Source organism: Pipistrellus kuhlii, unplaced genomic scaffold (genome assembly GCF_014108245.1).
Source record: "Pipistrellus kuhlii isolate mPipKuh1 unplaced genomic scaffold, mPipKuh1.p scaffold_m20_p_12, whole genome shotgun sequence".
Taxonomy (NCBI): domain Eukaryota; kingdom Metazoa; phylum Chordata; class Mammalia; order Chiroptera; family Vespertilionidae; genus Pipistrellus; species Pipistrellus kuhlii.
This window is the reverse complement of record NW_023425427.1, coordinates 6462406-6489245: the sequence shown is the minus strand read 5'-3', so window position 1 is coordinate 6489245 and position 26840 is coordinate 6462406. Positions and strand designations below refer to the sequence as shown.

The 26840-nt window shown below is 41.4% G+C and overlaps 1 protein-coding gene across 2 annotated transcripts in view; it reads left to right on the top strand.

Moving 5' to 3' along the window:
• KIAA1958 (KIAA1958 ortholog) overlaps positions 1 to 16336 on the top strand; it is an 82900-nt gene extending 66564 nt beyond the window's left edge. For both annotated transcript variants that reach the window (XM_036432989.2, XM_045579901.1), the window contains 2 exons: positions 5149 to 5321; positions 15258 to 16336. In XM_036432989.2, coding sequence (XP_036288882.1) covers positions 5149 to 5321; positions 15258 to 16064 — 980 coding nt within the window. In that variant the 3' untranslated portion in view covers positions 16065 to 16336. The remainder of the gene's footprint in view (positions 1 to 5148; positions 5322 to 15257) is intronic.
• Positions 16337 to 26840: the final 10504 nt, after the last annotated feature.

The following is a 26840-nucleotide window of genomic DNA, read 5'->3' as shown; positions in this document are numbered from 1 at the left end:
GTATACTTTTTATACATATTTCTGAATATGCCTTTAGGATAAATTTCTAAGAGAGGAATTCCTCTTTTATTAAAAAGAACATTTTATTTCATTAAAAAGAACATTTTATTTTTCCTATGTATATATTTCCAAAGTCCTAGAGATGTTTATAACTTGCAAAAAGTAATATATATATTCATATTGTAAAACTTAGAAGAACCACAGAGGTATACTAACCAATGTGATGTGTATCCTTCCAAGTTTTTTTCTATACTAGTTCAAGTTCCCCCACCACCCCAGTGTCCGTGTCCATTGGTTATGCTAATATGCATGCATACAAGTCCTTTGGTTGATCTCTTAACTTCTCCCCCACCACCCACCCCCACCTTCTCTCTGTGGTTGGACAGTCTGATTAGTGTTTCTTAGTCTCTGGATATATTTTTGTTCATTTGTTTATGTTGTTCACTATATCCCACATATGAGTGAGATCATGTGATATTTTCCTTTCTCCAGCTGGCTTATTTTGCTTAGCATAATGTTCTCCAGGTCCTTCCATGATGTTGCAAATGGCAAAAAATCCTTATTTTTTATAGCAGCATGTAGATGTACCATGGTTTTTTAATCCACTCATCTGCTGATAGGCACATTGTTTCCAAATCTTAGCTATGGTAAATTGTGCTGCTATGAACATATGGGTTCATGTGTGACCTTTCTGATTGGAGTTTCTGGTTTCTTTGGATATATTCCCAGAAGTGGGATTACAAGATCGAATGGGAGTTCCGTTTTTAACTTTTTGAGAAATCTCCATACTGTTCTCCACAGTGGCTGCACCCATCTGCATTCCCACCAGCAGTGCACGAGGGTTCCTTTTCCTTCACATCCTCTCCAGCACTTGTTTGCTGATGATAGCCATTCTGACAGGTGTGAGATGGTACCTCGCTGTTTTGATTTGCATTTTGATTAGTGACTTTGATCGTGTTTTCAACTGTCTCTTAGCCTTTGGTATGTCCTCTTTGGAAAGGGGCTATTTTTTTTTTTTTATTGGATTGTTTATCTTCCTTTTGTTAAGTTGTATGAGTTCTCTGTAAATTTTGGAGATTAAATCCTTACCTGAGATAGTACTGGCAAATATGTTCTCTCATGCATTGGGCTTGTTGTTTTGTTGATGGTTTCTTTTCTTCTGCTGTGCAGAAGTTTTTTATTTTGATGTAGTCCCATTTGTTTATTTTCTTTTTAGTATCCATAGCCCTCTGAGCTGTATCTGTAAAGATATTGCTATGACATATGTCTGCTATTTTGCTGCCTATGGAGTCAAGATTTTTGTGTTTTCCCATCTTACATTTAAATCCTTTATCCATTTTTAGTTTGTGTGTGTGCATGTGTGTGTGTGAGTGTGTGTGTGTGTGTGTGTATGGTGTAAGTTAATGGTCTAGTTTCATTTTTTTTGTATGTATCTGACCAATTTTCCCAGCACCATTTGTTGAAGAGACTATCTTGACTCCATTGTATGTTCTTGCCTCCTTTTTTTTTTTTTTTTTACCTTAGAATAGACTTGCATTTTTATTTTATTTTACTCATTTAACGAACATTTATTGATTTTTTTATTTAAATTCTTTATTGTTTAATGTATTACATGTGTCTCCTTCCCCCCCCCCCCCCCATCGATTTCTCCCCGGCTTCCCAGTTATTCTTTTCAAAATTGCCTCCATTTTCTTGTGCATGTAGGCTTCTAGATAAACTTTCGAATCAACAAGTAGCAACAAAAAGGAGGATTTTCATTATAATTACATTGCATAGAAGATTACTTGAAAAGAGTAAACACTTTATAATATTAAGCCTTCCCACCCAGGTACATGGTATAACTCTTCATTTATTGGGCTTGTATATACATTTTTAAGGCTTTTGGGAAAGTTTTCTTAGTGGCATTATACAGACAACTTCTTCCTCCCCTTTTTTATTTTCATGAACTATTCAGTTTCAAAGCTTTTAGCGAGGAGAGCTAAGTAGACATTTGTCCTGGAGTCTGTGTGCATTGAAGGAGCTGTCATGGCCTAGAGCGAGGTGTGAAGCCTGAAAAGGGTGGGGAAGGCATCTGCATAGGACATAGGCGCCATGAGGAAGCTGACCAGGTGCAGGAAGCAAGAACTGGACTTCAGAGGGAGGGCAATCTGGCAAGTGGTAACAGATAGAATTGGGAGAGAAAAGCATCCCACAGAGAGGTAGCCAGGTATGTGCGGTGGCAGCCTGAGCCGGGTGAGCAGGGCATCCACACAGCAGTGGGAGAATTGGGGAGAAACCCTCTGGGGAAAGTCAGAGCCTTGCTGAAGCGAGGAGGGCTTCCACACATGGGCAAGTGTGACCAAGGCTCCCATGAGCAAGGGCTTCCCACTCAGACTGTGAGTGGAGAAAGGTGTCCATGTTTGGGGCATGGCCCAGAGCAGGGAGCCATATGTGAGCGGAAAAGAACATCTGTGTGTGTGAGAGGCAGATCACATCAGGTGTCAGAGCACAAGCAGGCGAGGAAACCAATAAAAGTCCGAGAAACTGGACGTAACTAAACACAATATACAATGCTAAATTGGATCCTTTCCCAATCAGAATATTATTGGGCCAATTGGGAAAACTTCATAGGAACAGAGGTTTCCATTTTCAGTGTACAGTCTGTCCTGTGATTAAAATGAAATTATTTAAGATTACGTTGTCATGTAACAATAATTAAACTTATTATCCTATCTCACAGTGTCTCTTCTATACTAATGCTGTAATGAAGTGATGGGGACTGGGCTGTGTTGCAAAGAACGCCATTGTTTGTTGTATTTAAAAAAATCTACATAGCTGAAACCGGTTTGGCTCAGTGGATAGAGCATTGGCTTGGGGACTGAAGGGCCCCGGGTTCGATTCCGGTAAAGGGCATGTACCTTGGTTGCGGGCATATCCTCAGTAGGGGGTGTGCAAGAGGCAGCTGATCGATGACTCTCATCGATGTTTCTAGCTCTCTATCTCTCTCCCTTCCTCTCTGTACAAAATCAATAAAATATATTTAAAAAAAAATTTTTTTTTTAAATCTACATAGTGTTTGTCCAAATAAATCAGACTTTGTTTTTCTTGCCGAAGGTTAATCTGAGTAAATTTTGGGGGGAAGGGCAGCATATACCGTATTTTTTGGACCATAAGACGCACTTTTTTCCCCCAGAAGTGGGGGGGAAAAGTCCCTGCGTCTTATGGTCCAAATATAGCTACACATATACTTTAAAAAAAAAGTTTTTTTACTTGCCCGGCTCTGTGTGGTCTCTGTGTGCTTGCCCGGCTCTAAAATGGTTCTAAATGCTGCTGTTTACTTTACAGGGTTGATTACATGTATTTATGACTGTGATGTTGGGTTTTAATGCACATAAAATATTTTAGGACACTATTTGTTTCAGAATCTTTTTTTCTTCATTTCCCTTCTCTAAAAACTGGTGCATCTTATGGTCCGGAGCGTCTTATGGTCCGAAAAATACGGTACTTTTTATACATGGCTAATATTTAAATTGCATTCTTCACTAAGAACTTTATCCCTGGAGTTTCTGATTCCAGAGCATAGAGTCAGCGGGACCCAGGTCCAAACCCTGACTCTCACTTACTAACCCCATGACTTGGGACAGCTCAGGAGTATCAGTAAATATTGTATGAGTGATGTATGAAGCTATTAAGTGTATGAGGTTTCGTTTCCTTATTTGTAACATAGGTTACTTAAAGCTTACAGATAATTGACGTAACTCTTGGCATATAGTAAATAATGAGTTAGTGCTAGATATTATAATAATACATTTTATACTAGAATCCTTTCATTAATATCAAGTGAGTCCCAGAAAATACACGTTATCTCAGTTTATGTGGATGACGAGAGAAATATAACTCCATGACTCAGTTGCTACAGATAGCTTTTCTAGCACTGGAATAAAGCAAATGTGAGACATACTGAAGGAGAGAATAAGGAAGTACGTAGAATTGAGCTTGGATTGGAAATGTAAAAAGGACACTTTTGATTGGTACAAAGACCATGGGAGAGGTCTCTGGCTCCATGTGGGGAAGGTGTGGTGTGAGTTCCTGGGCGTAGGCAGATGCTGGGACGGCAGAGGCTGGTGGCCAGGAGTTCCTCAGTGGGAGGCGTGAAAGTTGAGGCAAGTTAGGCAATTTGCAGGTCACCTTGCTAGTTGAGTTAACTTTTCATTTTGCTATTTCTGAGCCTTTAGTTCCTTGTATGAATATATAAGCATTGTAGAGAAAGTCAGAACCATTAGACATGAAGTACTAGCTGGCATTGTTTTTACTTTGAGGTGGTCTACCTTATCTGTTTGTTTTTAGCCAAAGATCACAAATTGAACAGTTTAATCCTGGTTTTAGTAGATCACCAAGTATGAGGAAGGGCCCACTAATGGTTATGGACTTGTCTCTTTGGCAACCAATACTTAGGTGGTTACATGGAAGAAAACCAGTTTTCATCTAAAGCAATTTGGCAATTGCAACTTTTTCTGCTCCTTTTTTCTGAAACAATGTGAGCTTCTCTGGAGTATCCCTCTACCTTCCCCTAATATTTCACTCCCTTGACCTTGAATTCTGATTCTAAGCTAGCTGATGAGTAAAGTTTCAGACCTCTCTCTTTTTATTAATTTGTGAGAAGAATTAAAGAAATATGCTATCACTATTTAATTCAAGGCTGCCCAGGATGGCACATAAGACATTTGAGACTAGATAGCACAGGGAAATAACAGCTCTTCATATGCTGAGGGTAAGGAGAGAGGAAGTTGGCTTATTTTTGCTGTTGTTGTTAATAGAAATGCTGTTGTTTTTCCAGTGAAAATTTTAGATAGAGAATTCTTTGTTTCTCTGCATTCATCCCCCACTCCCCCCCTTTTTTTTAATTTATTGGAATGCCTTCATTAGTGCATCAATTAGTATATATGGCAAAATTGACGGGATTAAATGCAAGGTTGCTGCATTGATTTCATGCTAGAAATATTATTCTTTATTATATTTATCCTAATAAACGTGTACTTGATAGACATTTCAGATTTTGAAAGTGTCATCTCTTAGGAGTTTTCTGTTATTTAGCATGATCCCAGACATAATTTTCTAAAGAAGGGAGTGGCAAATTATTTTAATACCTTTTGTTTTTTCTGTTTCTAGCCTATTCTACTAAGCTCAACAAATTTCCTGTATTTAATATTAATGATGACTTGAATGATCTGTGCACCAGTGCAGTAAGCCCAAATACTACCAAAGCCACTCGGTATGCCCTGAATGTGTGGCGCTACTGGTGCATGACCAATGGGCTCAAAGACCACACGGACATCACCAAGGTAAGGAACGCTTACGTTTACTTCTCTGGGCCAACTTTCCTGAGCCTCCACGTGCCAGGCACTGTGCTGAGCATGGTGGCAAACACAGAACAGCTGCTTTCTGCCTGGAGAAACTTTGAAAGAATATAAAATAGAATGAAAAATGTCTGCAGTACAAAGCAGAATTTAATAAGTGTTCTATGAATGTATAGATCAGAAATGCCTCCCCCCCCCCAAAAAAAAAAAATCAGTTAGATAAATTCATTTCAACATGATGACACTAGTAAAAGCATTGGTAGTTGAGCTGTATTAATGGTGGAGAGGTAGAACTTCAATAGGATTGAATAAAAACAGATGTCTTCTGGGTAAGATTTGGAGGATTAGACTCACTTGCCTGTACCAGAGGCTTCATACATGGAAATAATGGTCTATAAAGCCAGATTTTGATAACTCTAGCTACGCTCTTGTGGCCATTGGGAAATCATTGAAGTTCTGTTTTGCTTCTGTTGGAAAGGAGAGATTTTATTTGAAGGATTATTGTAAGGGCCGTGGGGAAGGGACTATTGTAATAGGGAGAATTCTCTCACCCAAAGAGTCTTAAGTGTCAAGGTTTAGGTAAAAGGGAAACCATTGAAGGTTTTTAAATGGGGAGGAACATAATGAGAGTGCTACTGTAGAGAAATTAATTGGAAGTGGTGAACAAAAATATAGTTCATATATTTGGCCCTTATTTTCTTTTCCCCAATGGTAAAATGAGTTCTGAAAATCTCTTCCAACTTGAAATGTTTGGAGTTTGTGAATGGAAGGAAAAATCCTTGGATAGGAAGAGACAGAAGACGAAGATGTTGCATTTCTATTTGGATCTATTGAGTGTACGTCAGACAGATGTCCAGATGGACATGTCCAATAAGCAGTTGGGAATCTGGGATTTCCAACAGGGGGAAATGCTAAATCTAGAAGGGTAGACTTAAAGGTCTTGCAAATAGAGGTTATAATTGAAGGGCAAGTTTGGGTGATGTTGGTCCTTGAGGTCTGAAAGGTTAGCAACCGCTGATGTAGGGCACCAACAAGAGATGAATAGAAAATCCAGGTTTCTGCTTATGACAGCCTGGTGCATTGGACACAGCGGGGGGCCCTTCCTGCTGTACCTGCAGAGAAACAGGGCCCATCACACGGCCAACAAAAGGGACAGCTGAGGGTGGAGCAGTGAGCAGTGAGCACATCTGAAAGGCAGGGCTCTGCCTGAGCACATACGTTGACAACATTATTAAGGAAGAGAAGAGACAGGCAGGTGAACTGAAGAATCCTTCATTGAAGAGAGGACCCTGAAAAGGGCTGAGAGGTTCTAGGTGAGTAGCAGCCCTGGCTCCTCACAGGGTTACGGGGAAACCATCTTTGAAGGGAAATGTTCCTTCAAAGTAGATGCTCAGGTTTGTTTGTTTTTGCAGATTAAAACCAACTAAATATGTGCTCATTTTTTTAAAAAATCACAAGCCACTCAAGGAAAACAAACAGCAGATTTAGACCTCCAGAATTTTAGGTGATAGACTGTAGGCTAAGAATGTATGAATGTTTACAGAAATGAAGAGAATTACTGTAATTCTCAAGGGTCAAAAACAGTTGACCTTTGAACAACATCGGGGTTAGGGTGCTGACCCCTGCAGAGTTGAAATCTGCATATGTGGGTTCCAACTGTGGATAGAAAATATTGTATAGAAATGTACAAGCAATAACAAACTAATCAAAATGAGCAGATTTGAAAACAAATGGTAATTTCCACTTGCAGTCAGAAGGGAATGAAAAGATCTAGATTTATCTTCCTGCTGCGACAATTAGAAAAACTGGGCACAGTGCATGAAACAGCCATTTTCAGACATGACAGGTGGCACAGGACTTGATCCCTAAGAGAAAGGTAACAAATGAGAGGAGCGCTACCAGGTCTCAGGCTTTCTTCCTGGAGGCAGTTTCTGAGCTGCAATAAAGGCAGGGAAACCCAAGCAGAGCCTGGGAATAAATCTTGTTGAGTTGAGAGGAGACAGAAATCAGGGTTTGGGGAGGCCAAGGACATGAGGATACTAGAAAGAAGTCCCAACATCCATTGACACGTATGGCAAACCCAGAATTCAACAATTTCTAGCATCCAATCAAACATTACCACTCATAGGAAGAAGTGGGAACATGTAACCCATACCCGGGAGAAAAATCAGTTCAGTCTTTCACTTCTAGCCAATTTGAAGAGCCAGATTTATCCGCCTGCCTGAAACAACCAAAATACAGACATGGATTTTAGAATTAGCAGACAAGGGCATTGAACAGTTATTGTAAAGAAGATAAGCAAACGACGTGTAAGCACGTGAAAAGATGCTCAGCTTCATTAGAGCTCAAGGAAATAAATGCAAGTCAGAGCACATGAGATTCCACTTCACATCCAATAGAAAGGAAGGAATGAATTTTAAAAAGACGCAACACATGCTAACGTGTGTTGATGAGGATGTAGAGAAACTGAATCTTCTTATGCTTCTGGTTGGAATGTAAAATAATGCAGCCTCTTTGGAAACAGTCTCAAAGTTCCCCAAAAGTTAAATATATAGTTACTCTGTCATCCAGCAATTCCACTCCCAGGCAAATACCCAAAATATGAAAAACATATATTATACAAAAAATTGTACACAAATATTCATTATAGCATTATTTACAATAGTCAAAATGTAGAAACAACCCAAAAGTCAGGTGAATGAATAAACAAAATGTGGCATATCCGTACAATGGAATTTTATTTAGCAGTAAAAAGAAGTGGAGTACTAATACATGCTACAATGTGGATGAACCTTGAAAATGTTACGCTAAGTGAAATAAGTCAGACACAAAAGGACAAATATGTATGATTCCATTTATGTAAGGCGCCTGGAATAGGTAAGTTCATAGAGACAGAAAGTAGAATGGAGACTACCAGGGGCTGGAAGGAGGAGGAGAAGTGGGGTTATTGTTTAATGATAATGTAACAGTGTCTAATTGTAATAAATAAATGGTCTGGAAATGAATAGTGGTGATGGTTATACAACATTGTCAGTGTACTTAATGCCACTGAATTTTACATTTCTAAATGTTTAAGATTGAAAACACATACCACACATATGTATTATGAAAATTAAATAAATAAATAAATAAATAAATAAAATGTAACTTTCACCTTTAAATTCTCAGAGATCCCTATTACCGGTTCTTCATCCTCACTAACCTTAACTTTTCTAGACCAGAGGTCAGTGAGGTGATTATGAAGACAGTTGTCTATTGCTGGGTAACTTTCTATTTCCATTCAGGAATCCATGAAAAGAGTTTCATTTCTCCATACCCTCCATGGCTTAGATAATATATACATCCCAGGTGATGAAAACGTTCAGTAGAGTGCAGCTGCCACCACTTCTCTAGGTACTAGTGCTTCTTCATTCCCTCTGTGTTGTCTGGAAGAATATGGGTGAAGAAGATGATATATTTCAATCCTCTGTAATCTACTCACATGGGTCACTGAAATATTTTTAATAATTAATGCTTAAGAAAGAGGTCAATATCTTAGAGAATTTATCCAATATTTAGTTAAAAGAAAGAACTGAGGCATCCCTAGCCCATATTTTTTAATCTCACTTTCTTGGTCTCAATGCAAGATATTTTTATTCTAGATGTGTCTTAAAGATAGATGTAACTGGCAGCAGACAAAGTAGGTAACGCCTGTTGATCATGGTTTGGCAGCTGGTGAGTCTCAAACTTGTTTGTTTAATAAAGAAAGCAAGCCCTAACCGATTTGGCTCAGTGGATAGAGCATTGGCCTGCAGACTCAAGGGTCCCAGGTTCAATTCTAGTTAAGGGCATGTACCGTATTTTTTGGACCATAAGACGCACTGAACCATAAGACGCACCAGTTTTTAGAGAAGGGAAATGAAGAAAAAAAGATTCTGAAACAAATAGTGTCCTAAAATATTTTATGTGCATTAAAACCCAACATCACAGTCATAAACACATGTAATCAACCCTGTAAAGTAAACAGCAGCATTTAGAACCATTTTAGAGCCAGGCAAGCACACAGAGACCACACAGAGCCGGGCAAGTAAAAAAACTTTTTTTTAAAAGTATATGTGTAGGCTATATTTGGACCATAAGACGCAGGGACTTTTTCCCCCCACTTCTGGGGGAAAAAAGTGCGTCTTATGGTCCGAAAAATACGGTACCCAGTGGGGGTGTGCAGGAGGCAGCTGATCGATGTTTCTTTCTCATCAATGTTTCTGACTCTCTCTCCCTCTTCCTTCCTCTCTGTAAAAAATAAATAAAATATATTTAAAAAGAAAGAAAGCAAGGAATCTAATGAGATTTCAACATCTCATCTATATAAATAGAATATATTCAATACATTCTCATTCTGTGATCATTCTTTGATCTACTGTGAGTATTTAATTTAGTATTTTTTAAATATAGGTGTGACCCAATCCTTACTGATCCATCTCCTTCAAGGTTGCTATGTCATTGATTTCTGTATTCCATAAACTCACTCAGGAAATAGAGCACCTGACGCTCTGTACTTACCTTTCTGAACAAAGTAAAATTTGGTAACTGCAAAAGCAAAGTCATTTTGTTTACCATTAATGATGTAGTTCATAGGCATTTCTCCACTTCTTCCCCTTTAGACAAGATTATCACAAAAGAAAGTTTGAAGCACTCTCCTAAAATTAACTCTTACTTTTTACTTGTCTTATAACTCTGTCAGGTTTCAAGGTTTGCTGTGTAGTTGCAGGATTTTGGAATTTGCCTAACATGTCAGGTTTTGTGGTGTTTTTTTTTCTTCCCCATCTGAAACCATCAGCCCCAGGACTGAGCTCTTTTTGTTTTTCATTTTTTCATCAAGGGAGCCAAATTTATAATCCAAGGTGAATTTTGAGATGGTAAATCTATTCACAGTGGCTAATAAGGGAAGTAATTTTTTGCAATGTCTTTATAACAAATTGAAGACCTTGGTAATCTGGTGGAATAATCCCCAACCAAAACTCAGTCCAAGGAGAATCCAAGATGGCTGCACAGGTAAACACCTAACCGCAGCCACACACAACAATTTCAATAAAATACAACTAAAATATAAAATGGACATTACCCAGAACTACAGGAAAGTCGACTGACTGGAAATTCTACGAGAAGCAAGGAGAAAACCAGAAGGAAGAGTGGAGGAGCTGTAAAAGCCTGAGGTACGGAGACACATGGTGCACTCTGAGAGGACGGAGCCGGAGAGAAGGGGCAGCTGATTGCCTGGCTGGTGTTCCCTAGCGGGAAGGAGATAAAAGCTCCGACTGTGCTGGGCCCCAGTTCCGACTGCTCTGAACCCCAGTTCTAGGCCAGACCCCGGGGACCCAGGCTCATCCATAGGGAGCTGGGCTGTAAGGCAGAACCCCGGGGGAGCAGCAAAAGGAGGTCCTAGAGGCGCGCACATTGCGCGCAGAGAAGGGACAGTTGGCTGTGCCACGGGATTGCCCTGGTGGGAAGGAGACTGGGGCTCCAGACTGCTCTGAACACCACCTCCAATCTCACTTCCAACTGAACTGAACCCCAGTTCCGGGCGCATTGTGGGAGAGCCTAGACTGTTGGGTAGCAGGCGAAAATTGAGGGCACCTTTCTCTCAGAGGTGCTTGCAGCGAGTACTGAAGGACCCTGAGACTCAGGAGCCGCATAGGGCGGGGCTGACGGAAGCCAAGGCTGTTGGCTCCACCCTGAAACTCCACCCCAGCAGGGAAGCTGCAAAAATGCAACAACGAAATAGATCACAAACGAAAGAAATGGAGGACAAAAAATGACTGGATATAGAGTTCAAATCTACGCTTATAAGGTTTGTCAAGAATTTCCTAGAAAAGGTCGATAAGATCTATGAAGGTATGAAAAGGGATCAACTAGAATTAATAAGGAATCAACGAGAAATGATAAGGGATCAACAAGAAATAAAGAATACATTGTCTGAAATAAAAAATATTATGCAGAGTCCTAAAAACAGAATGGAAGATCACAAGAATCAAGTCAAAGATTTGGAACATAAAGAGCCAGAAGACACTTCTCCGCAGAAGCAAGAAGACAAGAGAATCTAGAAAATTGAAGATAATGTAAGAAACCTCTGGGACAACTGTAAGCAAACCAACATCAGAATTATGGGGGTCCCAGAAGATGAGAGAGAGCAAGATATCGAAAACATACTGAAAGAAATAGTGACAGAAAACTTCCCCCACCTGGTCAAAGAATTAGACTTACAAGTCCAGGAAGCGCACAGAACTCCAAACAAAAGGAATCCAAAGAGGACCACACCAAGATAAATCATCATTAAAATGCCAAGAGCAAAAGACAAAGAGAGAATATTAAAAGCAACAAGAGCAAAGCAGATAGTTACCTATAAAGGAGCACCTATACGATTGTCAGCTGATTTCTCAACAGAAACCATGCAGGCCAGACGGGAATGGCAAGAAATATTCAAGGTGATGAATAGTAAGAACCTACAGCCAAAGATAATCTACCCAGCAAAGCTATCACTCAGAATCGAAGGCCAGATAAAGAGCTTCACTAATAAAAAAAAGCTAAAGGAGTTCATTACCACCAAACCAGAATTATATGAATTGCTGAAGGGGGTTCTTTCAGAAGAGAAAGTAAATAAAGATAAAAATTATGAACAACTACGTAACTATCAACAAGTGAATCTAAAAACCAAGGAAATTAAAAAAAATCTGATGAACAATATTAACTGGTAAATATAATAGAATCAGAGGTATGTAAGGGTAGTGAACTGACGATTCTTGGGGAAAAGAGGAGAGGGGGATGTGGGAAGAGACTGAACATAAACTGTGCACCTATGGATGAGGACAATGGGAGGTGGGGAAAGGGCAGAGGGTGGGATGGGAACCTGGTGGAGGAGAGCAATAGAGGGAGGGGGTAAGGAACATTTATAATAATATGAACAATAAAAATTTATTCAAAAAATAAAAAAATAAAAGTCACAATTCTTTATAAAATGGAAAAACAAACAAACAAACAAAACAAACAAACAAAAAAACTCAGTCCAAGAAAACTAAGGAGGCAGCCAACACAGGCCAGAATGAATGGTTTCTTGTGTGCAAATAACAAATTTTGTGATCTGACATTTCTTCAAGAATTGATTTTGCTATGATTTTACTTTGAAACGTGTTATTCAAAGGATTGTATGCATGCATATAAGCATAAGCAATGGACACAGACACTAGGGGGGTGAGGGCATGAGTGAGGAGAAGTAGAAGATAAGGACACACATGTAATCAATAAAGAATTGTAAAAAAGAAAGAAACTTGTGGTATTCTGTGTTAGCCAGGAAAATGTTCTGCATTGTAAGTCACCTTGGTTCTCCTGACTCCAAGGTTAATTCATTGATTTAACCCATGTTTATCAGTACCTTGGGCATCAATGATATGGTTCAGGCCTTCCAGTATGTAATGAAGACCCAGTCATGTATAAGATGCAGTGGACTTTTAAAATATATATATTTTATTGATATTTTTACAGAGAGGAAGGGCGAGGTATAGAGAATTAGAAACATTAATGAGAGAGAAACATTAATCAGCTGCCTTCTGCACATTCCCTACTGGGTATATGCCCACAACCAAGGTTCATGCCCTTGACTGGAATTGAACCTGGGTCCCTTGAATTCACAGGCCAACACACTATCCACTGAGCCAAACCAGTTAGGGCAGATGCAGTGGACTTTCAGTCCATTTTGAAACAAAGACATATAAATAGATAAAAGTCTGTGCAACGTGGAGAGATCCGTAATAAAATTTAACTGCCATGGTATCCCAGGTGAGAGAGTAACTTTGCTTAGGGAAGCTGGAGAAGCCTTTATCTAGACAGCAGAATTTGAGCTAGATCTGAAATGATGCATTGGAATTTTTCCAAATAGAGAAAGTTAGTAGAAAAAAAAACATTCTAGGCAGAGGAGGTAGCACGTGCAAAGAAATAGATGCAGGAAAGGGCGTTGTGGTTTCTATCAATGACACAAAGTTCGCGGAGGCTAGAAATAGAGCACCAAGAGAACAGATGAGGGGGCTAGAGAAATACAGTGTGTACCAGCTACCTATCGCTGCATAACAGACCACCCCACAACTCAGTGGTATCACACCGCATCCATTTTACTTGCTCATGATTCTTTCTACAGGTTGTGCTGGGTGGTTCTTCTACTGGGTTCAGTTGGGGTACACATGTGGATACAGTCATGTGATATTAGAAGACAGACAGCTTGTCTCTACTTCACATGTTCTTGTGGTCTAACAGGGCTTTCTCATAAGGCAACATCGTACTAAGATAATGAAAGCAGACCTTGTTAAGAAACTGTAAGACAAAAACAGATAAAAGCAGAATCTCTTGAGGCCTCAGCTTAAAATTCACACATTGTCATATGTTATATGTTATTGATCAGAATTAGTCACAGCCAGCCCAGGTTCCGAGGGTGGGAAAATAGATCCTACCTCTTGATGGGAGGAACAGTAAAGTCATGTAGCCAAAGGGTATAGGAATAGGGAGGGGAGGAATTGTTGTGGCTGTTTTTACAAAGAATCTACCACAGAGTGGAGCCAGATTGTGAAGACTTGCAGACAAGGTAAACAGTTTGGAATTTATCGTAAGGGCAACAGTAAGCTGTCAGAATTTGTTTTGTTTTTAAGCACTAGGGTAATAAGTAAGATTTTCTGCTCAAACTTCTTATTTAGGAGCCATTTCTCTCCTATAATTCCCATGGTTATTGCAGAAGCCATCATGTTAGTACTGTGGCCCATTTTTTGGTCAATTATTGGATCAAGAATGGGCCAATCAGAAACCTTCCTTTGGGTTTTTGGTTTTGTTTTTTGTTTGTTTGTTTTTCTGTTGATAATGAGAGTTGGTCTCTTGCCAACACCTGAAGTCATCAGATGTAAACCAAATACATTTTTCTTATCTGTGGAACAAATATTGATATCTAAAACCTATGCATCATTGATCCAGAGACACTTCCAAACCTATCCTGATAAATTCAAGTGACAATTCAAAGATTATTAACCTGCTCTGCCAACTGGTCATATCAGTCGTCTCTCCCTACAGCACTCTGTTGGGGGCCAGCAGTACCAAATATTATGTGCAGATATTAAGGAAATTAATGTTGGAATGATTCAGAGTTCAATAAGTTTAGTTCAGGAATTCTTTAGAGAGGATGGTTGCATTTTTTAAAAAACAATATTAACATGTTACTTTGATTGTAAAAATGAATTATTAAATCTCCAATGCATCTATTAACAAGAAGTTAGTGGAGTTTTGTTTTTTTAATCTTTATTTTTTAAAGTATTACATATGTCCTCTTTCTCTCCCATTGACCCCTTGTAGGCTGCCCCTACCCCAGGCTGCCATCCCTCTATTGTCTGTGTCCATGGGTTATGCATGTATGCATACAAGTTCTTTGGTTGATCTCTTCCCACCCACCCACCCTGAATGGTTGAATATTTTTGAAGGGGTGGGAAGAAAGGGATTTTCTAGAAAAGAGAAGAAAGGACTTTCCAGAGAGGAATAGTGAAAGTTATAAAGGCCAATAGTAATGATATCATGTGTGTGTGTGTGTGTGTGTGTGTGTGTGTGTGTGTGTGTATGTTCATTACTATTTATAAACCCTTTCAAGTCCACTTCTTTAAGCATTGTAGTAATCCTTTGAGGAGGTGTTGATTATCACGTCCCATTTTACAGCTTGGAACACTGAGGTTTAAAGAGGTAAAATGGAGCCAAGTATGGAACCTAGAGCTTGAAGTCCACTGTTCTTTCCACTATATCATGCACCCACGCTTTAGAGGTCTTGTCTACACTACCGCCCCTCATGAGGATTGGGAGCAGGAAGGAGGGATCTGGCTATGTGGTGTCTTCAAATGTGTAACCTCCGTGTTTGTCTTATTTGAGATCCCTGCAGCGAAGTTGAATGAGCTGCTTGAGAACTTTTATGTCACCGTGAAGAAGAGCGACGGCTCGGACTTCCTGGCCACCTCGCTCCACGCCATCCGCCGGGGCCTGGACCGCATCCTGAAGAACGCAGGCGTGGGCTTCTCCATCACCAGTAGCACCTTCAGTTCGTCCACCAAGAAACTCAAGGAGAAGCTGTGGGTCCTGAGTAAGGCAGGGATGTCAGGCGCCCGTTCTCGCAACATCATCTACTTCTCCCTCTCCGACGAGGAGGAGATGTGGCAGGCGGGGTGCCTCGGGGACGACAGCCCCATCACTCTCCTGTCCACCGTGGTCAAGTACAACAGCCAATACCTGAACATGCGGACCCTGCAGGAGCACGCAGACCTGATGTACGGTGACATCGAGCTGCTCAAAGACGCGCAGAACCAGCCCTACTTTGCCCGGACGGACAGCGTCAAGCGAGAGAGCCGGAGCGCCTCCACGCGCATATGCCACGGGAAGATCTACCACGAGCATTCCCGGGGGCACAAGCAGTGCCCGTACTGCCTGCTCTACAAGTACATGTTCATCCACCGGCCGCCCACCCAGATGGAGGCCAGGTCCCCCTTCTACCTTACCGCCAGGAAGGAGGCCGTGGACGTGGGCAGCGTGTGGTACGAGGAGCAGAGGATGGGGCTCCGGTCCCTCCGGGGAATTGTTCCCAACTTAGCCAAGAAGGTCAAGCTGGAAAACTGCGAGAACTTCACCTTCGTCTCCTTCACTCAGGTCTCCAGGCGGCTCGGCTCCCACAGCTGCTGCCAGTGAGCCGGCCCCGGGCCCGGGCCACGGCCCTGAGGCAGGCGGCCGGGGGCGACCGTGACCTCATGGCCAGACTGGCCTCTTGTCAGTGTGACCTGCTGTTTTCTTTGACTTTGGACTTTTTCACGGAAAGTAGATGCTTCTGAATGCTTAGGATGTTTCATCCAAATGTGTGTCACCTTTGTTAAGTTATGGGAATCTAACACAACGTGTAATTGCTACATACACAGGAGCAAGGAAGTTCATTTTTTCTAGTGCCTTTTTAGCACAGATTTTCTTATAAAAAAAAACAAGAAGAAAACTTTAGTGATTTTTTTTTTTTTTTTTCAAAAATCCCAGTAGCCTAGTAGCTTTGGAATGTTTTGAAGACTATATACACTTGGTTGAATTACACTCACAAAAGGAAGCAGAAAGAGGGAGGCAGACATTCACCGTTTCCAGAAGAAAAATTGCACTTGACACTCCGCTTTAGAGGGTGCTGATGGGTAACCGAGTTCTGCAGATTAAGCAGCCTTGCTTGGTGGAAGGTGGTGGAGACACACTCGGGGAAGGCAGTTTCCCGGGAAAAGATGAATGTGCCAGAAGCTGCTTATGGGAGCAAAGTTTCCAGTACACTAGGCGGCCTGCACCGTGAGGGCATCGCCAGGAAAAGAAGTGGCTTGGAAAAGCGATCTGTGATCAAAATGTGAAAACCTGAAGCAGAAGTGCCTATGTCCTGTTTCTCAGCACCACGTGAAAGCTCTTTTCATTTGAATCTTTTTTAGAGTTTTGGTTTTTTTTAATCCTTTAATCTGTTCTGTGTGTCATACCGTTGTTCTGTCAGCGCACAGCCCTGGATCTGTAAAAGAACTAAAGGTAATTTTGAGGCTGAGCCTGGAAAACCCAACCAAACTACCGTGTTTCCCCGAAAATAAGACATCCCCCGAAAATAAGACCTAGCGCACGGAAAGATAAGACATCCCCTGAAAATAAGACCGAGTGCAACTTTGGGAGAAAAAATTAATATAAGACACTGTCTTATTTTCGGGAAAACAGGGTAGTTGCAAAGGGGACAAATTGGGAAACGTGTTCATTAAAGTGCTTTGAAATATTTTGGTCAAAGTATGACTTTTTCAGCCACAGCAGATAACCACCATTTTTGGTTGGCACCCCTGTGGGGGACATAGTGCTATAGGCAGCCGACCAGGTACGCAAACCCAGCAGCAGTCAGGACCTCGTTGTAAAAATCCAAGCTCGATGATAGGTTTTTGGTTTAAAACCATTTCACTCGGGTAACATCCAACCTGACCCCTTGTGATGGAAACATCAGCAGAATTTTCTAATAATGACTCCAAATGAGAAGTAGAAAAGGAGGCCCCAAGAGTGCTAATTAATAATAATAATTTCCTGGGATCTCTATTTTGTATCTGAGGGTAAGACTGCTATAGCTTTGTACCATTGTGTTCCTTGTGGATGCTTTCTAATTCAAAATTAAAATTCCAGTGTAAGTTGGAATAGCAGGAGTCCTAAAATCAGCCCTATTCCTTTTTTTTTTTTTAAACATTAGTTTAATTAATTGTTTTTAAAAACCATTCATTGGTCTCTGAAATAGGTAATGCTTCCTTTCCCAGAGAAGACAACCAATGCTGCCTTAACGGTTCACGTTGTTCCAGCTTTAGTTCCTGCACATTTGTAATGTTGTTAACTCGTTGCTCTTTCCTGAATACAGTTTCATTTTTGTATGTCTCCATCTGAATCTGAATAGCAGGTAACGTTTAAACCTCAGTGTTATGACGCGGTAGTACAAGCTGTTCTAGTATGGTTTTCTTATAGTGATCTTAGGGTTTTGATTAAAAAGAGACACGAAGCATCAGGTACAGTTTCCTTTCATTTGCTAAGCACCCAAAGGATATTTTGTTTGTGGAAAGTAGATGGTCCTTTCTTTTTTTCTTGTCAGTTCTGCATTTTAACATAGAACCCATGTGAATTATTGGTCAGCGCCTGCAGCCTCATTAAGTAAAATCTCCATTTGTATTTTAAATAGATTCAAGAAGAAATTGCCATTAGAATCACTGGACCTTTTCAGGTTTTACGTTCCCAGAAGTAGCAATAACTGATCCAGAGGTTGAAATCTTTCTGTTGACCGTGGCTTTTCATCACCTGAATAGCCATCTCCGCCTCAGATTTGTTGCTTATTACCCATTTGGTGTCATGTAAATCCCCAGAGTTCTGAAGGGTGTGATTATAAAAAAAAAAATCAGGAGGTGGAATCATCAGTGATAGCCGATGGAATGAAAGAATTGCCTGAGCATCTTGGATGCCGTTTGGGATATGACGCGCCTCCCTGGGGAATAGGAGTGAGAAAGAAAACGCATTTATCAAGTGCTGTTCTGTGCCACCTGTTGTACCGAGTGCTTTGTCTGCTTGGTAACGGCGTGGAGAGGTGACTGTATGCACAAACACACTTTACATCTATATGTGGTAACGGCTAGGAAACCTAAAATGGTAAAGCACCTATCCACCTGCATAAGACTGCGCCTGTCTTCAGGGGACCTGAAGGGGGCAGGGTGGCTAGTTCTAAGACGGTGGTTCTCTTTCCAGCCCTCTCTACACCATACCCACTGGGGATGCCATGATTTTCTGCTTTCCTCCTGAGCCAGGAACAAGGGGAATCCCAAGAGAAGGAAGTGGGGGAAGTTAAGAGTGTTTCTCTTCCCCCCCTCCCGCCTTTATTTGTTTTTGTGTGTTTGTTGTTGCTCAAAAGTGGGAATGAATATCAGGAATTTGCAAGTTCACCTCTGGCTCTATGTCAGGGATGGTGGTGCTGTGGGTGTGACAAGAGACCTACAGAGTCCCTTGGGTGAGCTCTCGCCCTCCGCACCTCTGCATCTGCTCCAAAATGAGCCCTGCTTCCTCAGCACCTCGTCCCAGAATCCATTGTGTCTCCCCTGGGAAGTTTATTCTGCCAGAGATAATAGGGCGTCAGCTTGAAGAGTATAAGTCAATGAAATAGCGTTTAGCACAGCCCTAGGCACATAGTAAGCATGCAATAAATATTAGGTAATTCAGTTACAGCTTTTGATAATAGTGATAACTATTATTATTCAACTGATCTGTATTTACCGCTTATTTCTTCCATTCTGGAGATTCTCTCCTTCAAACTGTTGAACTTGAAGAAGCAACCAAACCTTGTAATCTGGTCGCATTTATGCCCATCAATTCTACCTCCAACACAGCCACACCCTGATACTTCAGATAATGAGCAAAACTAAGAATGGAGAAATGTTAAGGGGCTTTTTATAAGACAGGTTTTCCATGTTTAGTGTGTCTGCAAAGTTAACCAAAGTTGTGAAAGAAGGGGTCTCCTTGGTCTTGTAGCATTTTCCTGCCTGGCTTGGATTATATGTAGGCTGTGTTCCTCATCCTGACTGGTTAAACGGTGTTTGAAGAAATGTGGGATACTGTCACCTTGATTTTGATTTTGATTCAGCCTTAATAAAAGTATCAAGCACCACTCCACTCTCTCAGCGTGTTCTTAGGGAGAATCTGGAGAATCTTCCCCTCGAGGAAGCTGGAGCCTCTTGTAGTGACAAGATGACTGGGAGCCATCTTAGAAGAAAGTGGGCTCATTGGAATGGATCATCCCCACAGCGAATGCCACCCTCCTGCAATTCTGCAAAACCCTATCAGTAGGAAGGGGCAAAACTAGAAAGCAAAATTCCTAATTCCTCAAGGTCATGGTGTGAATCTTCTAAGTGAGTGCTTCTCACTAGACTGAAATGCTTTCTGTAGGAATAACAGTTTTCTTGAATTTTCATGTTTCACAACTTCCTAAAATTATTTTGCTATCTTCAGGCAACAGGATGTTGATTATTTTTCGGTTTAGGCTAACACTGACCACATGCTACTACTTAAATAAAGTAAACCATGTTTATTATGCTTAACCCAGCATGCATCATTGTGCTTTTATTGAAATCTGGGTTGCTCAACAGTTTCTAGCTACCCTGAAAATAAGACATCCCCTCGAAAATAAGACCTAGCACAACTTTGGGAGAAAAAATTAATATAATACACTGTCTTCTTTTTGGGGAAACAGGGTAGTAACCAGTTGCTTTGGCAGGGCTTGTCCTGCAGCAGTGCAGCAGACTCCTCCCGATGGACAGAGTCCAAGGGCAGCCTTTCCCAGGGTCTCCCCCTGCCTGGCTGCGACTGACTAAAGTCTGTTCATTTCAACTCCTCAAATAAAAAACACACGGCTTGTACTTAATATTTTTCTGTGTGGCTGTATGTTCCCAATGAGAGCCACAAAACTGTCCGACTGTTTGTACTGTTCTGGATATGTTTTGTGGTGCGTGTGCTTGAGTTTTGTTTCGGTTTGTTTTTTAATATAGAAGAGGGTACTCCTAATTTCTTAACACTGGAAACATCATTTTAAACGATACAGGAAATGGTCAGTTACTTGAATGATTTTATTGAACCATTTTCAGCTTTTTCTTTCTTCCCGGTGAGGCCTGCACCGGCACACACATGCATGGGGCCCTGGAGCACACAAGCGGGCGAGCACGTGTGGCGTCTGTTTCCTGTCACAGTGTCCGAGTCGGAAGGGATTTTCTTGTTCCTCTAATCCAGCTCCTAGTTGGTAGTCTAGTCGAGTCTGTTAACAATTTGCAAGGTTCTGGAGGTTTTTAAGTTGTTGTTATTGTTTGGTTTGGTTATGTATATTGCAGCTGTTTAACTCAGATTTTTTAAAATAAAAAAAATGTTAATGTATATTTTATGTCTGTTTTATTAAAATAACTTAGTTTAACTTCACCAGCCAGTATGCATGGTTTCTGAGTGTTTGTTGTTTTCGTATCACATTCCTGGAAGTAGTGTTTTCCTTTGTAATTTGGAAACTGTTAGGACATCTTGAGCAGTTCTTTACCCGTAATTCCTTTTTTTTTTTTAGTATGTTTTAAAATTGATTTTTAGAGAGACAGGAAGGGAGGGAGATAGAAACACTGATGCTTCAACATCGTCTGCCTCCTGCACGCCCCTGCTGGGAATGGTCCTGCAACTCTGGCATGTGCCCTGATGGGGGAATCGAACCACTGACCTCTTGGTTCATGGATCTTGGTTCTTGGCTCACCCACTGATCCACACCAGCCATGCCCCATATTCTCAATGTTTCTGAGCTAATGCTCTGGGTGAAATAGTTCTGACTGACTCTCCATCCAGGTTTCTGACTTGGATGTAGTCACTGGGCAAGCTGAGAGCCCATTTGGAAATCAGTCCACTTACTGATAGTATATGGACTATTGGGTACATGACACTAATTCATGTTTTCCTGCTCTTTTAATTTATTCTTTTCCACTTTTGCAGAGATTAATCCTAAAAGCTTTTAAAGTAGTAGTTTACTGCTCTATATTTACAACAGCTAAAACCATTCCTAAGAAATTTCTGAGAAATACTTTCAAATGAGAATGGTGGTGACAATTTTATTGACAGTTACTGACCTTCAGGCAAATTGACTCCTCTATTCTCATTGTTCTAGTTAGAGCAGTAATTTTTAGAAATTTTAGACTCCCGAACCAGTTAAAAAATTGATGAAAGCTATGGACCAATTTCTCAGGAAAATGCATATATGCATGAAACATCTTATATACATATAGCCAGACTTAAAAACTCTTGCACTAGATTTTTAAGAGTTGTCTTTCTAAGATATATTTTAAAACATTTAGGAATTTGCTTCAAAATAATCCAGAGGGAGAGAGTAGTACAGCTGTAGATGTACATACAAATGGATATTGAGTAGATAACTGTTAAAGCAATGCAATGGACACATGGGAGTTTGTTATACTATTCTGTTCTTTTGCATATGTTTGAAATTTTCTGGGGCAGAGTTTAAATACACACACACACACACACGCTCCCATTGTAAAGATTCCATAACTCTCCTCACCAGTTTCATAGATCTCAGAATCTTCATGCTGAAAGGAAAGACCTGAGGTGAGATGAGAGTATTGACCCTGATGAACACAGTTGAGACATCTCTTTCCCCCTCCCCCCTCGCCGCCCCAGATTCTCAGGTGAGAATGCTGGGTTATAGCAGTAATGGCAAGAACTAGGGAAATTTGAATTATTACCGTTAACATGACTTCTTTTGTACCTATCAGATGGGAACACATTTTGTTCTCTCCCTTTAATTCAGAAAGTAGACCTGTGAAAACCTTCATGGTGGATTTACGACATACAGGCTGAGCTGTGACCCAGTACAGCCCAAAGTACTGTAAGACTGGAGCTCTGAGCCAGGAAGTCCGAGGGCCTGGCTAGCACGCAGTCTTGTAGGCCTTGAGGACAGAAACTGAGTGCTACGGAAACCTTGAGAGGAGAAGACCTCCAGGCGATCACCAGCCAGGGATGCTGGAAGGTAGATGCACCAATGGCCTGGTGCCTGCCCACACTCACTGAGGTGTCAAGCCATCATTTCCAAGTGCTTGAGGGGGTCTCTTATCACCAGTACTTTTTGGGTGGTTTCAGTCTATTCCATCTTTTTCTAATTGCCTTCTCCCAGATTAAGACCTGGAGCCCCAGAAGGCACACCCATCTTTCCCAAGACATTTCCTTTTCCTTCTCTTCCTTTCAGTTTCCCTGTTTTATTTTCTTTCTTTACTTGGGAGCATTTTTATGACTAGTTTTGCTGGGAACACACCAGGGACGGGCATGAAAGACACTAAACAAGATATATTTCAGCAATAAACAAGATTCTTGTATTTCTCATGGGATCCCAAAGAAATGAGGATGAGAAATAAAAATTCCTGCTGGAGTATTTACAGTGTGCTCAGCTGTTGAAATGTTCAAAATGCAATCATGGAGGGTAATTTAGCACTTTTCTAATACAATTAAGGATGGTAATAATGTTGAAGCATTTGGTCAAATTTAAAGAACCCAGTGAGTCTTTGAGGACATGAATAAAGACTCTAACCCCCACAAGAACAAAGACATTTTGCTAGTTAATAATTAGTACAGTATTTGTTGTCTGTCCCTATGATAGTGGCCCAGATTTGAAAGAATACAGTTTAGCCTTCCCCTAGGCAGAGAACGGTATGATCCAGATGTTCTTTTTTGCCCTACCTTCTCAGGCATGTGTAGACTATGGATACCCCACTGTCATGTTTCTCTGCTCTCATTCTCAATGGAACTCCCCAGCCAGGGCATTCTTTCCCAAGTGTCAGTCATCCTTATGCCTCCTCCACAATTTTTGTGAAAGCTGAGTCTACTTCTCCTAGTCTTTATTCTTTTTTTAAACTTACATTTATGTTAAAGCAAAAAAATAAATACTTAAAAAAAAGCAGGATTCCTTGAAACAAACCACTTGGGTTCAAATTCCAGCTCTGCCTCTTACTAGTTCTATGACCTTGGGCAAATTATTTGATATCTCTGTACCTCAATTTCTTCATCATTGAATGGAGGATAACAGTGTCTACCTTGTAGGGTTGTGTGTGAGAATTGGGTAAGATGTCAATACATATAAAGCATGTAGAACAATGGCTGACAAATAGTAACTGTCAAAAAATAACTCTTGGCTGTGGTTGCTTCTATTCCTGTACAGATGCTGTATTACTTGAATAAATAGATATAAATATGTAACTATTAAAACTAAAAAGTTGTTCCAATAATCACCTCTAGCATCCCCAGTGGCACAATAACCACAGGGAAAACGGCGTTAACCCATTCTCTTTTTTATTTTATTTTATTATATATTTTATTGACTTTTTACAGAGAGGAAGGAAGAGGGATAGAGAATTAGAAACATTTATCAGCTGCCTCCTGCACACCCCCTACTGGGGAAGTGCCCAAAACCAAGGTACATGCCCTTGACCAGAATCAAATCTGGGACCCTTGAGTCCGCAGGCCAACACTCTATCCACTGAGCCAAACCAGTTAGGGCTACCCATTCTCTCTCTTTTTTTTTTTTTTAAATGATCTCTTTTACTTCCATGAGAATGTAAGGTGTCCCTGACTCCTGCTTTTCCCATTGCATCTCTAGATTCTCTTTCTTGGGCTCCTCATCCATTGATTCTCTCATTTATAGTTTCAATTGTATTCGTCTTCTCAAGGCAGTTTCACCCCCTCCCATGGCCTTAGCATAGGCACACCCACATTTAACCTTTCTCCACTGGGGGTCTTTACCTGAACCATACAACGCAGGAAATGACTCAAGTGCCTATTTTCCTCAATTCCTCTTAGGACAGAACTATCACCACCATTCTAGGTGCAGGGGAGAGATGTTAGTTATTCCAGACAATGGCGGCCTTACAGCATCAGGGCTTACGTCTCCAGTGCAAACCCAGTGGAGAAAGGCTCTTCAACCCCAGGTCCCCACCCTTATTTCTTCCTAAGGAAACGGCACCTGTATTCACTTGGTTGCTCAAGCCAGAAACCTGACAGTTATTCTAGGACCTCCCACCTGGCTCTCCCTGTTCCTCTTTCATCCTTCACAATCAGCTTCCATTATCTGATAATTCTACCTTAATATCCTTGAATCTTTTCACTGCACCAACGTGATCAGCCCCTATCATTTGGCCCTACAATCACTTCACAGCAACCTGAGTGGTCGCCTTGCCTCCACCAGCCCATCCTCCACTGCTTCCTAGGAAAATCTCACTAAGTACAGCCTCATTCTATCATTTCCTCTTTAACGGCTCCAAACCCTCTGTGTGGATTGCTGGCGCCTACTGTTATACCACCCCTTCCCTCTCTGCTTGGGGTGCCCTCTTCCTTCCACCTGCTCCTCACCACGACCCCTTCCTTTTGTAAGTCTTACTCATTCTTTAGTTCTCTTCTGGCATGCTGTACATGGGCACTCCTTCTCAAAGGAGCAGCCAGTCCTCTTGGATTCTGCAGCCTGAGAAGTCAGCAATGTTGAAGAGCCTACAGGCCAACCACTGGCACCTGCAGGCCCTCTCATTCCCTTAGGAGCCTAGCGGATCAAAGGGAGCAGCTTGGCATCTGTCTCACAAAGTGGCTAACCTGGGAGAACTCAGTTCCCTAAAAATCTGTGTGTCCCTGGTTGGAGGGCTGAGCTCCTGCTTGTTGCTGCTCAGAGCCTGTATTTTCACTGTTGGATGCTTTCCTAAGAGAACTTGAATTAATAGCTCCATAATGAGAATGAGGGGCTGGCATCCACTCCTGTTTTCTTAACAGAACTATAACTGCCAGCTTCACTGTAGTTGCTACAACATTGCAAGGCTCCGATCTCCCTGATGGTAGGAACAGCTGTGGCCTCAAGAAGAGTTCCAAAAGATGGCACTGGAGAAGCATGTGAGGGGTTCGCAGTTCAATTCCTTTTTTAAAGAAAAATATTTTTTTTTTATTGATTTCAGGGAGGTAGAAACATCATTGATGAGAGAGATTCATTGATCAACTGCCTCCTGCTCACTCCTTACTGGGGATCAAGCCAGCAACCCAGGCATGGGCCCTGACCAGGAATCAAACTGGTGACCTTTTGTGCATGGGATGACGCTCAACCAACGGAGCCTCAGCAGCCAGGGCCATGTGTCTTACATTCTTAAAGTATCACTCTGGCTGCTGTATTGAATATTATCAACTTTGAAGGGCAGGGGACAAATGAGGAAAAGGAAGACCAGTATGGCTACTGCAGTATAGTGGCTTGGAGCAAAATGATGGCAGAGGAACTGGTGAGAATTCATGGGATTATGGAGCTGATAGACTGAAAGAGGAGTGTGAGAAAGGTGACTAGAATGACTCCTGTGTTTACAGCTGTGCAAGTAGCCTTTTACTGGGTGGGAAATGCTGCGAGGGTGAGAGATCAAGAGTCCGATTTTGGACGCTCCAAGTAGAGATGCCATGTTGGCAATGCATTTGGGAGTTCGGAGATTAAGAGTGTTCCCATTATTTTTTGCTGCATTTTGAACTACTCCAGATGTAGAGCTTTAAAACAGCAACAATTTATTATTTCTTACAATCCTGTGGAAATTCTGCTCAGCTGGGCAATTCTGCTCCGGATGGCATCTATTGGGGTCACTCGCTTGGCTGCATTCAGCTGGTGGCTGGGCTAAGAAGGTCCAAAGTGGCTTCACTCACATGTCTGGCACCTCAGTGCTCCACCGTATGGCCTCTCCACGTGCTCAGCCTGGGCTTCCTTGCAGCATGACGGTCATAGGGAGTCAGTTCCAGTCAGGCACATGATCATGAGGGCAAAGGAACAGTACTCGGCAGTGCACTGTATTATCAGCGTGTTTTAAACGTTGTGGTCTCAGCATGTTCAAGGTAGGCTGGACTAAGGTATGCTATTTTGTAGGTTGGCTATATTAAATGTATTTTCTACTTAAAATTTTCAACTTACGATGGGTTTATTGGCATGTAACCCCATGGTAAGCGGAGCAGCATAAATATACACATGCACTTCCTTTACAGATCTAGAGAGAAAGAAACCTTTTGGGTAGTGTTCTCAGAAATGTGAGAACATTTTACATAAATCCAACAATCCTTTCCTGGAGTCTCATTTGGGTTGAATGTGGGAAACACGTGCAATGCTGAACCAGCTCCTGATGTCTGTGAGATACCATGTGCTGACCGGCTGTGGCAAAAGGAAATGAATTCCGACTGGTCAGGAGCATGTAAGGCCCACTCCTGTTGCTGGGCGGTCAGCTTCCCCTGAAGCATGTTGGTTGTACTGGGGAGGGGGCAAAGGAAGAATGAATGCTGAGTAGATGACTGAGAGATTCTGTTGCTAAAGTGAAGCAAAGAACTGAGACAACTTAATGAAACAGCTTATAGATGGTTCAGGAAAAAAATATC